Source organism: Protopterus annectens, chromosome 11.part0, assembly GCF_019279795.1.
Source record: "Protopterus annectens isolate FY-2018-M chromosome 11.part0, PAN1.0, whole genome shotgun sequence".
Classification (NCBI taxonomy): domain Eukaryota; kingdom Metazoa; phylum Chordata; order Ceratodontiformes; family Protopteridae; genus Protopterus; species Protopterus annectens.
The window spans coordinates 712,857,877-712,876,182 of NC_056745.1; the positions used below are offsets into that span (position 1 = coordinate 712,857,877).

The 18,306-nt window shown below is 41.5% G+C and overlaps 1 protein-coding gene across 1 annotated transcript in view; it reads right to left on the reverse strand.

The window, feature by feature from the left end:
- The window catches only part of HIPK2 (homeodomain interacting protein kinase 2), a 1,139,975-nt gene that overhangs the window by 256,083 nt on the left and 865,586 nt on the right, over window positions 1-18,306 (reverse strand). The window contains exon 5 of the mRNA XM_044088176.1: window positions 6,991-7,077. Coding sequence (XP_043944111.1) covers window positions 6,991-7,077 — 87 coding nt within the window. The remainder of the gene's footprint in view (window positions 1-6,990; window positions 7,078-18,306) is intronic.

Below are 18,306 nucleotides of genomic sequence, written 5' to 3' on the forward strand. Positions count from 1 at the left end.
TAGGGAGCCAGACAACACCTCTTGCCTTGCCGAAACTCTTTTGAACTCCTATGAAGTTACCCTCCAAGGTGAAGCATGTCTCTCCATGCTGAATTCCCCACTGTTTACTGTGCAAGTATCACATGGTAGCAGGGGCTCTACAGGTTCAAGCTTCATGGGTTCAACATCTAATGCTCCTGCTAGGTGTTACCCCTCTCTCCCTCCAGGATGAATAAGGCAGTGATGGCCACTCACTGCCATCCTTCCTTGTCAGCCCCTACAGGTACCAGAGGCTCTATTCAAACATAGACTAACCGCAACATCTTCAGGCTTTATCCATCAATGCCACAGGGCTGGTAGCACTTTAAGGGTATCTTGTTGTTTATAACAAAGACTATTATTCTTAGTTTAGCTCCTTTACGTTTCTATGAGGTTGTTCAGCCATTATAGCCTACCCCAACAGTATTTGATGCTGTGTTACTTCTGTCTGGTTCACTCAAGGACTTCAAAAGAAAGACCAAAGTAATGGTGAACAGTGCACTTTATTTTGCAGACTGGCTTCCCTAAAGGCCACTGCTTGAAATTATACCTCCACATGCCCACAGTGGTATCCCACTGCTGAAAAAGAAAAAGAGATCCTATATTTGAGCCCCTGCAGTAGGTACACCTGTACAACTGCACTTTCTGGACACTGGCATGTGAAGCAGTAGGAGAAAGAGGAGGATTACAAAGTAAGGAAAAATACAGAAACAGTTTAATAAGGGATGACAGTGGCTGTGGTAATGCTAAAAGAAATGATGGACTCCAGTGGTAGAACTATTATCTCTGCAACAGAAGGACATGTAAAGGATCTGGACTCTAAACCACAAATGAAGCACCTAAGGGGAGGATGAGTTACTGAAAAGAGAAATGCCTAATGGAAACAGTACCGGTTTTGCTGATGTCAGTCACAGCAGTAAACACTCCTAAGCAATAGGCATCATAAAAGGACCCTGAAATCTAGCATTTTTAATCGTCCTGTTGTGTGTGTGTGTGTGCATGTATGAATTCTCTAATTCTACCTCCTAAATATTCATGCTTAGGAGAAAGCACCCATGCATTTAGCTTTCCAATAGCAAGATGGCAGATAAATAATCTTTTTTACAGGGGTGAGGGTTGTCCAACTTTCCTCTTATTTAACACAGTCAATTCCCAAGATATATCCCATGAAAATGTTGGCAATTTGTATATATGAGGATCACTTCTAAGTGCAGGATGTCCACCAGTACCACTGGGAAACCAGGTCTAATAGAAAGTCTAGGTGCTGAAAACTTAATGTCCACTGGCCACCTCACCTTTCTTTAGGGGTTGTTTGCATTACATTTGACACACATCTACTGACTATGAAAGGTTACAGGCTACTTTCAGACAGTCAGAACTGCACAGCAGAAAGGTCAACAGCTGTCTTAAACAGAGGAGTGCACACATGGAAGCAGGTGTGAACATAACTCCTGCAGTGATCCTGCTCACCTGCAGTGTTACTGTGCAGGCAAATATTAAACTGCTTTTGCCTCCTGCTGGCTCCTAAGAAGGTTACCTAAAATTCACTGGAAGATGAAGACTTCCCACAGTGTGATGGAAACATGGCCAGGACAGGGAAAGAAAGGGCCAACTGGTAGTGCATCACACCAAGGACAACAGTTTGGTAGAGGTCCTGGGCCAACAAAATACTTAACATGAAGTTCACGATTTCACAGTCAGTGAATTAAACCACTGGGCACTTTCAGTTTAGAGAAAGGGCTCCCTGTTTGAGACCCAGTACTATAAGTCCTAACACTAAAAAAAAATTGCAGTCTCATAACAAAAAGCAAATGATGAAGAAAATATAATTGTGTAAAACCTTACTACAACATTAGATTTCCTTCTCTTCACTGATGCAGCATGCAACATGAGGGATCCCCTGGCAAGGGTGGCCTGACATCTGGCCAGTACTCCAAAGCCTTTAGGTTGTTAAGGATACTCCATACATCACACATATGCTTCCCATGCTAGGTGTAGGGCATAAAGGTGATGTCCAGATGTATCTTCAGAACTGAGAGCTCCAGGAGGAACATCAGCCCTAGGATACCAGAGGGTAACGTACACAACCAGAGGAACAAAAGACCAGGGGAAGGAAGGAGGGACTGAATACTGCAACAGTGAACAGAAGGACATCTACTGTTATGGTAAAACTTCACACAGCTGTACTAAGTCCTTCCATTTCACTGATGCAGTACTCTTAACATGAGGGAGAGTGCAAAAGCTCAGGAAGAAGATACAGAGGAGGAAAGGCCAGCAGAACCTTCTAGAACCCATGAAGAATGACCCTTGCAAAACCAGCTCTAGCCCTGGATATGACATCCAACTTGTAGTGCTTCTGTGCACAGAAGTCCAGGTAGTTGCCTCAAGGATAGAAGTAGTATCCAAACCATTGAAAAAAGCATCAGAAGAAGCAACAGCCCTAGTAGAACAAGCCTTGACTGTAGAAGGAAGGCTCTTACCATGATAAGAACAACAAAAGGAAATGGCTTTAGAAATCCAAGGGGAAATAGTCTTCTAAGGAACCACCAAACCTAATGATCTAGGATGAAAAGAAACAAAAAGATTTCTGAAAACCTTTAGTTTTGGCCAAATAAAATCTGAGTTGTCTGTGCACATCCAAAGAGTGCAACACCTTCTCACTAGCCGATTGAGGAGAAGAGAAAAAAGTGGGCAAATGAATAGACTGATTAAGAGACAACTCATTCACCACCTTAAGCATAAAAGAAGGATTACTATAAAGGAACACTCTGTCCTTATGAAAAACTACAAAAGGAGGAACAGCCATAAGGGCTTGAAGCTCAGACACCCATCTGGCAGAAGTAAGGGATAACAAAAGAACAGTCTTCCAAGAGCAATGTTGCAAGGAAGCTGAAGCTGCAGACTCAAAAGAAGCCAGAGTCAGTTTCTCCAAAACAAAATTAAGATCCCAGGAAAGAGGGGCAGGCTTCCTGTGAGTTCTAATAAAAAGGACACCTTTAAGAAATTGTTTGGCCTCAAACAGAGGTCAAAGGAAGAGGAACTAAAGGCAGAGAAGCAGAAATAGCTGAGAGGTAGGCTTTACTAGAAGAATATGCCAAGCCAGCATTCAGCAATTCACATACATAAGAGAAAACCAAAGGAACATCCACAGTAAGTAGGTCCAGGTTACAAGAAAGACAGCAAACAGAAAATCTCTTTCATTTGGACAAGTACGACTTCCTAGTAGTAGGTGTTCTGACCTCCAGCAGAACCCGAAGCATGTCCTCATAAAAAAGATGCCTAAAGGGAGTCAAGATCCTATCACCCACAGTGTCAGTTGAAGAGTGGACAGGTTGAGATGGATGAGAGATCCCTTGCCTTGTGTGAGAAGAGCCACCCTGTGAGACAACTTGTGAATATTGCCCTTGGCTAAATGCAGAAGAAGAGGAAATCAATGCTGTGTACGCCAAAAGAGAATCACCAGCAAGCTTTTGGAAGCATCCTGTTTTATCTTGCACAGGATGTTTGGAATGAGAGGAAGGCATAAAGAAACACCCCCTTCCATGAAACAGATAGGGTGTGCACCTTCCAGGCCAGAGGACATGGAGTCCTGGCACAGAACTGAGGAAATTACCTGTTCAGAGGGAAGGCAAACAGATCTACTTGAGGAATATGCCACTGGTGGATAATGTCCAGAAACACATCTCTGTAAAGCATCCACTTGTGAAATTCCATTATGGAGCTGCTCAGGGAGTCTGCCACAAAATTCTGACTTGAAGAATGTACACTGCCTGAAGTGTCACTTGGTACTGAATAGCTAGCTCCCAAACCTGAAGTGCAAATCTGCAAAGAAGACAGGACCTTGCCCCCTCTTTGTTTCTTGACGTACCACATCACTGTGGTGTTGTCTGTAAATATCTTTAGGGGTCCTGGAAAAAACAGAATGGAAAGCAATTAGAGGCAAAAGAAGAGGTCTCATCTCCTTGATATTGATGCGTTCCTTCTGTTGCTGAGGAGATCAGAGGCCTTGCACCTTTAGGTTTCCAAAGGAAGCCCTCCAACCCCCGCCTAAGGCATCTACAAACAGCTCCTGTGGGGAAGTGGGGGTTGACTGGATTCCAATCAGTTGGTGAATCCACCACTGAAATTCCAATTTGAGACATGGAAGAAGAGGAATTGGAAACTACAGGGTGGGAATGGGGAAGCCAAATTGACTTTAGATAACACTAAAGCTTTCTCATGTGCAATCTGGTGAAGGGAAGCATAGGGATGGTGGATGTCATGAATCCCACAGCCCTCAGAAATTCCATGGCTGAAATTAAGGCCAGAGGAAGAAGGAACTGAAAAAAAGGAGATCAGAGTCAAAGCCTTGGGAGAAGGCAGGGATGAAACATAGGAGAAGTTTGGATCCTGCATCCTAGAAAAACATGATCCTGTGATGGGAACAGGAAGGACTTTTGAAAATTTACAATGAACCAGGCATTGTATCAGAGTGATGGTAAACTGACCCTAGGCTCGGGAAGTACCTTCCATAGCGTCTTTCGCCAAAAGCTTTAGACACTGGTTTTCAAGATAGTGGCTAGGGATGAAAGATGAGGTCTTTGAAACAAAAGCCTGACAAACAGTACAGGACGTATGGTCATGAGAAGCACCTAAAGAAAACAATCAGTATTTGTGACGGTCATTATGTGAATCTGTCACCCACACTGGCATTTACTCTTTCTGGATGACATGAAACCCCACAACAACACAAATGCAACAGAAAAGGATAAGCAAAAGAACCCCAATGGAGCATCTCTCTGAAAACAGCTAGGTAAACCAGCAAATGACTCGAGCTATCATACCAATGATCAAAGATGGCGTTTGGACTGGCAGCAGAGAAGTTCTAAGGATGATACATCCAAATTTCACCTTTATGCCTTATGCCTAGTGTGGGGAGCATATGTGTGACATATCACGTATCCTTAACAAACCTAAGGGCTTTGGTATACTGGCTCGAACCTGGGCCGCCCTTGGCAGGAGATCCCTCATGTTAAGAATACTGCAACAGTGAAACAGAAGGACAGCTCACTGTCACACATTCAAACCATTCTCCTAAACAAACTGAAGTGGGTAGGAGTGACTGTAGGCCCAACATCCCACTACTTACTTTGAGCTCTGAGACTGCTGTTCCTCATAGTAGAGAAAATACTGTGAGCTACTGCAGACTCAGACTCACTGTACTCTTCCATGTATATGCACCTGCAGTTATGTTATTCCAAGAACCACAATTCCAGTCCTTGGAATATCAACAGGCACCACATCATACACATTCTTAAGTTAGTGTTAAAAATCTCTACCACTGGCAAAAAATTACACTAGACATGATCTTTCTAGCCTTGCTGTTTAAGCCAGATATTTGGTGAAGCACATCAACTGGAAAATTGCATCCATCCATATCAGAAGATGATGATGAATGTTCAAACCAGCTGACATTACATTATATTTTATCTTTTTATTTTTAATTTTCATTTGTTTACCATGGTAGTACACTGACCACAACTGACCATTTGCAGGTACTGCCTGGGTGGTAACACAAAACTATAACTTACGTGTACTCCACCATGCCAATAGGAGTACTGGTGAGACTGTTCGTTCCACTTGACAGAGTCTCATGGGGCATCTTACTTCTCCACTGAATCTCCTGCAGGAAGCACACTCTGGTGATGCTTGGTTAAGCCAAATATTACCTTTAACATCAGGCAACAGCATGAATCTGTTGTGTATCGAGTCAAGAGTTCCTTGTCACTGTTGACACTGCTGCTGTATTCCTTTTGGGGAAATGCTGGCAAGTCAGCCAGTACTGTGATGCGGAGAGGAATAAAGCCCTGACTAGATAACTTAGGCAATCAAGGTTACCTAAGAAGGCCCAGGCACTACAGGAACTGGTCAGTGACTGCCAATGCCAGCTAGACTTTCTAGGAGGAAGGCCATGATAAATGCTTCACAGCTTAACATACAGCTGGTGATATCCAAAATGCAGGCTCAGGTTCCAGAGTTTAGGAGGTATAGCCTATGAAGTAGTACACCTGTAGTTTGACCTGGTATTTCAAAATTCCTGTTGACTACTACAGGGAGAGGGGGACTATGTGCATTCCAAACACATACAACCATCCCACACATTTCTGACAGCTATGACTTCTAGCAAAAATATCTTACAGATGCACTGTTTAGACACAGATAAAAAAAAGAAAAAAACTTTGTTTTTTCCAGATTGTAAACCTTCTTGTTCAGCATGAATTGCATTAGAAACCATAGTCACAATTTCTCTCTGACATTGGGGGGACTGGCTTGATGCATGCAAGGCCAAAAAGGAAAAAAAAAATACTTACCAAATTAGTATAAGATATGTGCTGCATGCAAGTGCAGAGGAGTGTGCGTACTGCATTTTGGACTTTCTTCCTCAGTGATTAACTTAACAATACAACGGACATATTTTTCTTATCAAAGTCCTTCAAAAAGCTAGGAACAATAATACCATTAACTGAGAAAGTTAACTGAAGAAGTTCTGTAGTCAAATGACACAAAAAGGTTGGAAGACAGGCATGATGTGATACTTTCTCATTGGACCAACACAGTTTGCAATTACTCAAGCTTTTGGGCTAGCAGAAGCCTTTCATCAGTAACTTCAAGAACTGTGTTGGTCCAATAATTATGTCATATCTGTGTTCCAGTGTCTTTGCATTTTCTGTTAGTGGACTAGCATGGCATTTCTTAATTTGTTTTCTACCTGTTGCCAAATGCAGATATGAAAGAGTGCCACAACAGAATAAATCCCAACAAGGCAAGCTGTCAGATTTGGATTTGACAGACAGCATTGGAAAGACTTAGTCAGCTAAGCTAGGCTACATTCTGAACACTTTAAAATGTACAGTTTATGCTACCATGCAGCAGTATCTGACCATTACTATTCAAAGAATTTCTAGGCTAAATGTGAGGAAAAAGGCTACCTACCTGCGCCATATCATCCAAACAGTTGAAAACATACTTTCTTGCCTCCTTCGACTTCACTCCCATCTCTGCCTCATGATCTTCTGGTGTCTAAGGGGAGAAAAAAAAACTTCTTATCTAAGTCTTGTCTCCCACTGCACATTTGCAAAGAATTTTACCTTGTTTAATTACAAATAATTTCGCCTCCAGAAAAGTATCTACAGTTTACTCTTAGAATACTCCACGCCCATTTTTCAGTACTTAACTCAAGACATAATTTCACTCAGTATACATGGCCAATGTCAATACAACAGTGAATCTTATCAGTTGGCATAACAAATAAATGATAATCAAGACAGCTAATGTGAACTGTTTGGCTTCTCAGTGTGAATGCCGCTAACTGGCTAAGTGAATTCCTTCAGCCACATGTACGCTGCGTGGTCCAGGGCAGGGGAATGAAGGAAGCTTCATCATAATGAGCAGCAAATATACGAGTATGTACAACAGTACTTTTCTAGGGTTACAGGCCAGCACTGCGAAATATACAGTTTTAGGCGCACCTTCGAGCTAGCATGTAGGTGTTAACAGTCAGAGAGGGAGGAACTGAACTCCCAACAACACCTGTCTATTTAACATGTGGTGAACCAGCAAAGGAGTTACGAACAGGGATGAAGATGAACTGTCTATTCACTATCACAGATACCAAAGAAACAATGAAAGCAACATTATACAATAAGACGGCACTGTCAGTGCATTAAAAGAGATTACGTGTAGAAAGGACAAATCCCCCTTGTTAATGTCTGCAGCATCCTTTCAAAATGAAATACACAACTGTTACTTACTACACATTTACTGTTAAACAAATAAACAGTATTCCACATAGGCTACTTTACTAAGTTACTGTCAATACAGTCTATAAAATGAGAGGGTACTATGTATCTTACATATCAGAGTTCTATAAGGCAGAAAAGACATAACATGTCACATCATACAGTACAATATACGGCATTTAGAATCCAACATTCAGTATAGAACACTGTACGGCAGAAAACAACAGTTAGATAAATTACACACTGTTGTACTAACAAATTATACAGCTATAAACAATTGCTGCACATTTATCAGAGAAGGATATACGGATCTATAAAACTGCTTAAAGAGATAAGAAAGTGCTCTCTCCTAGAAGGAAAGTACAGCTGTGAAAGAACTTCCCACAACAGTATACGTCCTAGTGATCACTGTAGTAACATTCCTAACAGATGGGTTTTCCACTGCTGATGTTCAGCCAGGGTACCAAAGCCTAAAACTTCTTAAAAGCATACATCCAACTTATGACCTAAGCTCACAAGAGTAGCTGTATATAAGTGGACATATGAGCAAACTTCCTTAGACTATCTCCAAGCCAGCAACCTGAAGACATCTGAGAAAAAAGTAGTTGTCTTGGAGAGACACTGCAGAAAAAGAGAGGGCACCCTTGGTTCTAGGGTCTGTCAGACAGAGCAGCAGAGAAAAGGAAGAATGTGAAATGGCCAGAAGGGGAAAGGATGGTGGGAAGAAATACTGTACCAGTGATCAATCGGACATCTACTAATATGGTAAGTTCTTACACAACTGTACTATGTCCTGACTGAAATCAATATTGACGTATTCCAAACAGATGGTTGATTCAAAAAGCCTAACGGAACATAAGGGAAGATGACTGAGAATGAGGAGAACTGTCCAAGAGCCCAGAAAGGACCGACCTGGCAAAGGCTGCTCCTGATCTGGAAAAGGCATCAATTCTGCAATGTTTATTGAAAGTGTGTGCAAAAGACTAAGCAGCTGCTTCCAAAATGGTTCTGGAATCTACCCCTTTGTAAAAAGCTCCATAAGAGGCTGGGCAAGAAGGTACAGATTTGCCATGGTGCAAATAACAAAAGGAAATGTACTTAGAAGTATAGCTTGCAATAATTTGCTTACATACTGGCTTACCCAGCTTAGAGCCATGCAATAGAGAAGTAGTTGGTCTGACTTACAAATAGAATCAGTGTTGTCCAAACAGAAACATAGTTGTCTGTGCACAACTAGGGAATGAAGAAGTCTTTCACCTCTGTTCTTTGAAATGAGAAAAAAAGTAGGAAGAATGATGGTCTTGTTGGAGACATCTCATTTACTACTTTTGGCATGAAAGAGGCATTGACCCTCAGGGCTGATCTGTCTTTATGGAAAATAAGAAAAGGAGAGAAGGCCTTGACTGCTGTAATTTGGAGACTCTCTTAGCAGAAGTGACAGCCAACAACAAAATGGTTTTCCAGGTGCAGAATTTGAAAGTAGAAGAAGAGGCTGGCTCAAAAGGAGGCAGAGTGAGTTTTTCCCAGTACAAAGTTGAGATCCCAAGGAGGGTCACAGGATTTCTTGGAAGGTTCAAGTGCAGAACCCCTTTAAAAAACTGTTTGACCTCAAACCTGGACATAACAGGCAGGTATATCCAGAGCCGGATCACGGTCAAATGGGGTCCAAGACAGGGTAATAGACTGGGCTCCTCCCAGAGCAGCCCTTCCTGTAGCAGCTGCCCTCCACAGCCATTCAAGTGTTCCATTACTTAGCTGTTCTTCTCCACTTAACATAAACAATGTTCAAACCTGTCAGTGGGAATACAGTTTTCTTATTTAGTTCAATGATTACAGACATTGAAAAAAAATCTTAAATTAGAAAATTATAGCACAAATACTGATATCCATTTGCTAAACAAACAATACAGTCTCACAATGTAAACAAACTTAGCATGAGCAGTAAACAACTATTCCCTTGAAACTCACATTCATGAAACAGCACTGAAACTCATACTCAAGAGAAAATGCACCTGGCCAGTGAAGGATTAAGTTCACCTTTGGGTTATTTTCAAACCACAGGCTCCATGCACACATTTTTAGGGCCATGCATACATGTATGTTTTCTTTGATTCACCTTCCTGATTGTATTAAACTATATTCCTTGTATAATGCAGCACCACTTGCTAGAATGTGTTTTAAATTTGTAGTTTTGAACATTCTTCCAGAAAGCAATGAAACAAAATGTATGAACCAATAATGACAAAACTACCCATTTCAGAAAATTTCAACCATAAAAGGCCACTCAGACATCTATCATTACAATCCACCAGTACCAATCAATATGTACAATCTCTGCAGAAGTAAAACTCATCCGAATAATTCCACATTAAAGAGATCTGTAACTAATGAAGAGGTTGCTGCTAGCAAACAACTTTACATTTCAGTGTTTCATCTACAGATTCAGTGCCTGCTGCCTTTAAAGAATTAATTGCCTATATTACATTAAAAAAGTTGGTAAGCTGGTAACACTACAATAGGAAATGTCTGACTAACCAACAACTTCATAGTTATTAGGAAACTCATACAAAGGAGGATATACTCAGGAGTGCATCATCCCCCCCCCTAAAATGCACCACAGTATCAGCAATCAAAAGGACACTGCAATATCAGCACTCCATCTACACGGTGTGGAAGTAGAATCCACAGCCGTCTGCACCAAAGAGAATTATGCCACTAACACTCCTTTCAAATTCTACAGCACAGACAGTGACTGCCATTTGCAAAGCAAAACAATTAGTTGCACAATGAAAACAGACTTGGCATGAGCATGCACGCGCACACTTACACACACACACACACACACACACACACACACACACACACACACACACACATATACAAACACATACAACCTACACACACCTTCTCTCTCAACAGAATGACTAGTTTAAATTCCATGCATACGGAATGCTTTTACATCCACATTGGCATGCAATGCACGTATGGTCTTCCTTAAAGGAGAAGACGTGTGCCACTGTGGTTTTAAGTGTTTTAATTTTTTTTAACTGCAAAGTTAATGTGGAAGCCCCCAGGCCAGTTGCCCCCCCCCCCCAAGCCACAGGGCCCTAGGTGACTGCCTAGGTTGCCTAGTGCTGGATCTGGCTCTGGGTATACCAGAATCAGACTGGACAGACTGCATGTCAGGCCTAGGCCTTTTTGATTTTTTTCTTAGAAGCAAAAAGCACATCAGGTGTGGAGGGATCTGCCATCTTAGACTCAGCCAAATGCTTCAGTCACTGGGTCTCTAAAAATGTGTTCAACAAAGACAAACAGGAGGAAAAAAGGATTGGTAAACTGAACAAGATTTGTAATCTGTGCCTAAGCAGGGACACTGAGTGTGGAGGTCTTCTGTAAGGTATCTGCCTGCTACACTCATACTTACCCCTCCTGGCATCTAACAAAAATCATTGCAAAACAGTTTAAACAAGGAAAGCTCCCTAATGGGGCACTTATCTGAATCCAAGAAGGCTTACAGTATGACCAACCACGCACAGATCAGGAAAAAAATGCACAATGGTTTTCACAGGAGAGTAGTCCAAAAGAATGTCTGACTTATCTTCATTCTGGAATCTTCCTTTACATGCTGAAGTACAGTCTGAGATTAGGGATACTGTCTTGCCATAACACACTATTTCCCAATGTACAGTGGATGTATACAGTTCAAATAACTAGGTATGGCATAAGGACCTTGGTTCCCTGTCTGTGAAATAAAACTTTAGAATGATGGAGAACAGGGCAGTCAATTTTACAGAATAACTTGTGTGCAAATGTAAGACAACTTCGATTCAGCTGCTAATGAGCTGTAGACACCCCTTACACACATACGTACACACACATACACATACGCTTTGCATGAACTAACAATAAAGGCCATATTTCGAACGAATCAGAGTCTTGGCAACAATGCAGTGATCAGAGCTCGGTGTGGTTAGAGCACCGTAGTTTGGGCAAATAAATAAAATGTTTCTAAACAGGAAGTTATTTAGATGAAATGTCTTGCAATGTTTTTACTCTTACTTCCCTAGTAAGAGATATTTGGCTATATATACAGATGGAGCCAGGTTATGGATCACTTTCTTTTTTTATGCTGAACATGAATGCCTCATTTATGATCCTAGTCAAGATGAAGGCTTGGGTTAATAGCAGACTGAATAAACCTGATCCTTCTACTACAGTTACCTCACTTTTCTAGACAGTTGCTTCTGCCCACTTGCCAGGATATGACCCAAACAACATATGCTTTGTTTCACTTGTAGTATCAAACTACTTATTTCTGAAGGCTAGACTTACTGGCGTAATATTCCAGTAGGGTCTTGCTGGATTAACCTTCCTGAAGTCCCATACAAATTAAACCATCCTGTTCCCATGTGATGGACAGCCTTGTTGATTTACCACACTGCACCATAGCTCTGCTATGATCTCACTCGAGTCTCAATCCAACATTCCCATCTTTTAGTCTCAGAAAGTGTGCTTACCTACACCTCAACTTGTGGGGATGCCAAACTTATAAAAAAAAACTCACAGGCTGTCATTAGGAAATCAGAACCACTTACAGACTTTTAATTTACTGTCAAACCGTACAGTTTTAAAGGTATTTAAACTACATCTGACATTTAGTTAACAAGCTGCTTATAAGTGGAGACTGTAGTCATTTTCAAGATTTTGTAAACTGTTAAAATACTCTCTCTTTAAGCTACAAACTACCTCTAAAAACAGAAAACTCTTTCAGTTGGTTTACAAGACGTGTATTAGCAGTTTGCTTAATGACTACTTACTGTTAAACTCTTCTTAAACATATTGGATAGTTTGCAAGGTGCAATTAAGCAATCAATATCGCTTGTAGACAGTGGAGAAAGACACATGAATGTGCTGCTCAGCTTGCCAATTTCCCTTGCTACAGTTCTGCCATCTTTGAAGTCAGAGTTCTAATGACAAGACTTAGCTATGGGCTTGCAGGATTAGGCTGCAAAGAAAAGGGCGGTGGAGATGTGTCTGAGGCACCTAAATTCATTTATTCATTTGCTGTCTACTTACATACTTAATTGATTTTAGGGTACAGGGGAGCCAGAGCCTGACCTGATGGGTGCAAGGTCGAGAAACTCACCCCCCAAATGGGGTGCTAGCCCATTATGAGATGCACACACACTGCCACTCTCACACACCACATTCACCTACAGGCAACAAGAAGGGCTGACAAATCTCACAATGAGCATCTTTGGGATGTGGAGGGGAAACCAGAGCACTAGCAAAAAGCCAGCTCTGACATATGGAGGATTTGCAGACTGCATACAGAAGGCAACCCCACTAAGAACTGAACTGTAGAAGCAAGGACTGTTGATACAGCAAAGGTAGACACTGCTCTACTGACCTGTCCAGTGATATGTACAGCACACAGTACCACTGGTATACTGAAGTAAGGCAAAGGTAGAGGTAAAACAAAGCTATGAATAAGGCACTGCCTACACAAGACCTTCCAAGCCATTTATCTTTGTTAAATGGGGAGTTAGAGAGATTCAGTGTGAAGAGACAGGACTAAAAACTAACAAATGTATAAACCGGGGAAAACTGAAGTCATTAAGTTTGTTCTAAAGTAATGACATTAGCAACAAAGCCTGAATCTTCAGAAATCTCTAGATAATGTCATGCATATTTAGATAAAAGGAGAAAACAAGCATAAAAAAGAACATTTCATGATAGTATCCACATAAATAAGTCTCCCTAACATTAGTTTCTTAACTGCTTATCTCATGATCTACCCATGTCCCTCCTCAACAGATCTACACTGTGCTCTATTCTATTTACTGTTCCTGCTCTTCAGACCTTTAACTTTATCTTTTAAATTCCTTATCCCCTTATCTCCTTTCTATTCTCTTTACACAGCCTACTCTACATCAGCTTATGGCTGGTAAAATCTATTCCAAAATAATCTAGTCTCTGCATTTTCTGGTTTCACATTACTTCACACCTTTTGTGTTTACTACCTTCAAACTAGTGAAATTTGCATATACAAAAGCAAAGAGTAAAAAGGTCACACAGGCAAACCATTCAGAAAACCAACATGAAAAACCCAGCCAAGCATTCAGAAACCATGTAGCTAAAACACTAAAATACTGCTATGTCCTTAAAGGGGCATTTGCTTATATCCCATAGGGCTCTGTTACAGGAGGTTTAAGTTACTACAGACAGAAGACTCTACCTTGGTTGGAGTCTTTTTTGCAATATATATATACATTGCTAATGTTTGTGCATTCAGCTATGAATGCCCTAATCATTTCAGAATTTTTGATTTTTGGATTATTTTAGTCTCTATACGATACATATTGTTTCATTTGTTTGTTATTATATTAAGGTTCATAGGTTCATAGGTTTATACTAGGCTATCTGCCCTAAGGCATTTATAAGCCTAGCCCAAATTTTTGTGGCTTACGCCACCCCTTATATGAAAAAATACTGTGCCCATTAGTTTGGTGTGCCTCTGTCCAGCAGTGACACAGAGATGATTCCGGGGTAAACCTACGATCTTCCATCCACAGGTCAAGATTTCTCTTGAACAGAGTCAGCGAGGTGCTCTGCCTCACATGGACCGGGATTTTATTCCACAGCATAGGGAGTCTCTGAGTGATAAATCTATCCCTCCAGCACGTCCTATTTATATCCGTGCTAAGGTTTAAGTCGCTTGCTCTAGTGGTTTTGGTGGATTTGGATTTTTAGAGGTGGAGCATGTCCATTAATTCCGGGTTGGACATGGCCTTGTATGTCAGGCACATGTCACCTCTGAGCAGACGGTATGCGACTGAATAGAGCTGGAGTTTCTTCAATCTGGCAGCATATGACAGATTTTGGAGTCCCTTTATCCTTTTGGTGAGGAACTTTTGGGGTCTCTCCAATTGCTGCAGATGTCGGGTGAGATACATCCCGAATGGGACATTGTACTCGATCATTGGTCTGATAAGTGAAGAGTACAGGGAACAATGACCTCACTAGATCTGGATGTGAATCCCTTCATGATCAGGTGGGCAATGTAGAAGGTCTTTCTAACCACTTTAGCAACGTGAGTGTCAAAAGAAAGGCCACTGTCAACCTGGGTCCCCAGGTCCCTGATAACCTCTTCTGTGCTTAGTGGATTGCCACCTATATGGTAGCTTGGGGTTACCTTGTTTTTCCCGAAGGGTATGACTACACATTTTTGGCGTTTAACTTCAGGCCATGGCTCTGGCACCAGCTATCTTGTTTCCGTGAGTCCCTTCTGGAGGATATCCGTGTCCGATGCACTTTCCACTATGGCGCCCAGTTTGCAGTCATCAGCAAACTTTGTCAGCCAAAGTCCTCCCATGTTGGCCTGTACTTCTGAGAAGTAGATGCCGAACAATAGGGGGCCAAGGACCGAGCCCTGTGGGACACCACTTGTGACCGGCTTGGAGTCTGACATAGCGCCAGCAACTCTAACCCTGTGGGTTCTGTCCTTAAGCCAGTTTGCAACCCATCTTGTGACATATGGGTTTACATTTAAGCTGGTAAGTTTTTCTACAATACCCGAGTGGGGTATTGTGTCGAAAGCCTTTGCAAGGTCAAGGTAGGCTGTATGGACTGCCTTTCCTCATCAATGGCCTTGGTGACTGTTTCAAGAAGTCGACCAAGTTCAAAAGGCATGATCTTCCCTTGACGAAGCCAAACTGGGTCGGGTCCAATGTCTGCAAGTCCCCTATATCTTTGTTTATGAGCTCCATTATGATCCTCTCCATAGCTTTGCAGACTAGACTTGTTAAGCTTATGGGGCGGTAATTACCAGGGTCCGTGAGGCCGCCTTTGTGGAGTGGGACCACAGTTGCCGTACGCCACTCCTTGGGCATGTATCCTGTGGTAAGGCTGAGATTAAACAGCTGCCTTATGTGCGGGTTTAATTCCTCATTTAGCTCGTGTAGCACACAGCCGGGGATACCATCCGGCCTCATTGATGCTGTGTTTTTAGCTTTAGAGAGAGCAGCTTTCGGGGAACTTTTTCTCCAGGCCTCTGCTGAAAAGAGACCATTTCAGCCCTGGCAGACTATCCCAGTAAACAAATTTAAAAAGTAATGAAATAACTTTTTGTTTTTCTTTTATACGCTACTTGGTGTAAAGTGCAGAAGGCTGGGGAAATGTTATGATGTCAAATCCTATCAATCTACTTTCATGCTGTGAATAGGTGTTACGTAGATGGCTAACTAAACACTGCCAACAGCTAAAATTATCAGAAGAAACGCCTAATAGTACCCAGGAATTTTTTACCTTCTGCTCAACCTTATGTACAATTAATTATTCACATTTTTATGTCTTCTTTATTTATTTATTGACTTTCATTGATATGGCCCACTGAGACAGAAAATCTAGAGGCAACATGGGTTAAAATGTTTAAGTACTCAAAGGTGTCAAAACCTATGGAAGTATCAAGAGTCAGTACACTCTGAAACCAAGTACACAGATTCAAAAAGTAGGAGCGATTGCCATGGTACACATAATATACAGCATGCCATGCATCCAGCTACCCTAAAGTGCGACCATCACTGGTGATGGAAGAGTATAGAGATAAGTAATGGAACAGTGCTACAGCTACATTGTGTACTTTTGTATCAAAGCACTGATAACTCAAAGGGATGTACCTTTACGGTCTGTTTATGAGTACTAATTAGAGTCCATATGTAGGACTTTGCATTAGCCAGATTGTGTGGCTGAGATACTGGAAACACAGAGTTTAAATTATAGCACTCACATCCCGAGGGACCCACAGCCCGTTCCTATTTCTGGTGCAGTGTTTTTCAAGTACGGCATCATTCTTTCATTTTATTAAACTGAATGAAAGATGTAGCATTCTTACACAATAAACAGGTCTATTATGTTATGAACTCAAGTGAAATGTCCAACAGCCCACAAGTTAATGGTGTATTCATGTCGCATAATCAAATCTCCACAAAAGAAAGGCAACAATGGGGAAGAAAAATAAGTGAAAAGAACATAAAATAAAACGCTACTGAAATCAACACATAAACTAAAGTTCAGATGTATAACCACAGACATGCTTAACATACAATTTTTGTAGGGGAGCTATATCCCCTGCCTCCCTCACACCCCACTTACTTTGGGGTTCTTATTACGAGAGCGAAGATTCCTTTAGGTGAATATGAAGACGTCGACCCGTATTGCGCGAAGTACGTAAACTGCGAAAGTTCAAAACCGCGAAGTTCAAAATGTCGATTTGTTTTGGTTGGCCCGTCTGAGGTATAGCTCTGTAAGGTAAGTGTGCGATAGATAGGAATTTAGTGTTAGGATTTGGGTTAAGGTAAGTGCATAGATAGGTAATGTATGTAAGAGTTAGTGTAGTGTTAGAAGTAGGTGTTTTTTAAATTTATGTATGTGTTTTATTTATTTTGTTTGGGTGTATGTGTGTAGGGGAAGTGTGTGGTAGTTACAGACCTTAGGGTTAGGGAGGGGTTAAGGAGAGTGCATAGATAGTTGTGTTTGTGGGGTTTAATGTAGTGTTGGAGGTAGGGTTTTTTTTAAATGTATGTTGTTGTTGTGTCTTTCGGCTTTTCCCGGTTAGGTCCGCTAATGATTGGCAGTAGATTTTTATGTGCTGAGTTGCCGGCCCTGACGCACAACCTTCAACGAAGGTACGCCCATTCATGCATGTCTCCACACAGAAGACGCTCTAGCTGAGAATCGAACAGGACAACGTCTTACTGTGAGGCAGCAATGCTACCACAGCACCACCGTATGTATGTGTTTTATTTATTTTGTTTGGGTGTATTTGTGTAGGGGAAGTGTGCGGTGGTTAAGGACCTTAGGGTTAGGGAGGGGTTAAGGGGAGCGCATAGACAGTTGTGTTTGTGGGGTTCAGTGTAGTGTTGGAGGTAGGGTTTTAGTGCTTTAGTTTAGGTTGGAAGTAAGGTTTGGTTAGTGTATGTATGTGGTTTATTTATTTTGTTTGGGTAGATAATATGTAGCGGGTGGTGGGGTTGGCCGACTATGACAGTTCGATATTTTTTTTCGTGGTTTAGTGCGTGCGGGATTTTCACGGTTCGCGGTATAGGGTTTGATGTTTTGGTATTCGAGCATAGGGTTTTTTGCTTTGGTAATATAGACCCCTTACTTTGTATATACTACCAAAACAACTGCACAACAAAACAAAGTCAACAAATCCATTTGTGTTATTTCAAAATAGCTCGGACAGTTTTCAACATAACAGCCAGTGTCATGCTTTACTACACAACAGCTTAAACGTAACAGTATTTCCCTGATAAACTCCCATTGGCTTTGACAGAACTGTCATCATTAGAACAACATGCTTCCTTACTGAATCAGTAAATGACACAGTACAATTCAGCACACAACAATAACATAGTACAATCCAGTTAAATAAAATGAGAGCCAATGACAGCTGTAACCCTGTCTGATTCACAGACAACTCAACTGCAGTGTTGCAACATGAAGACAT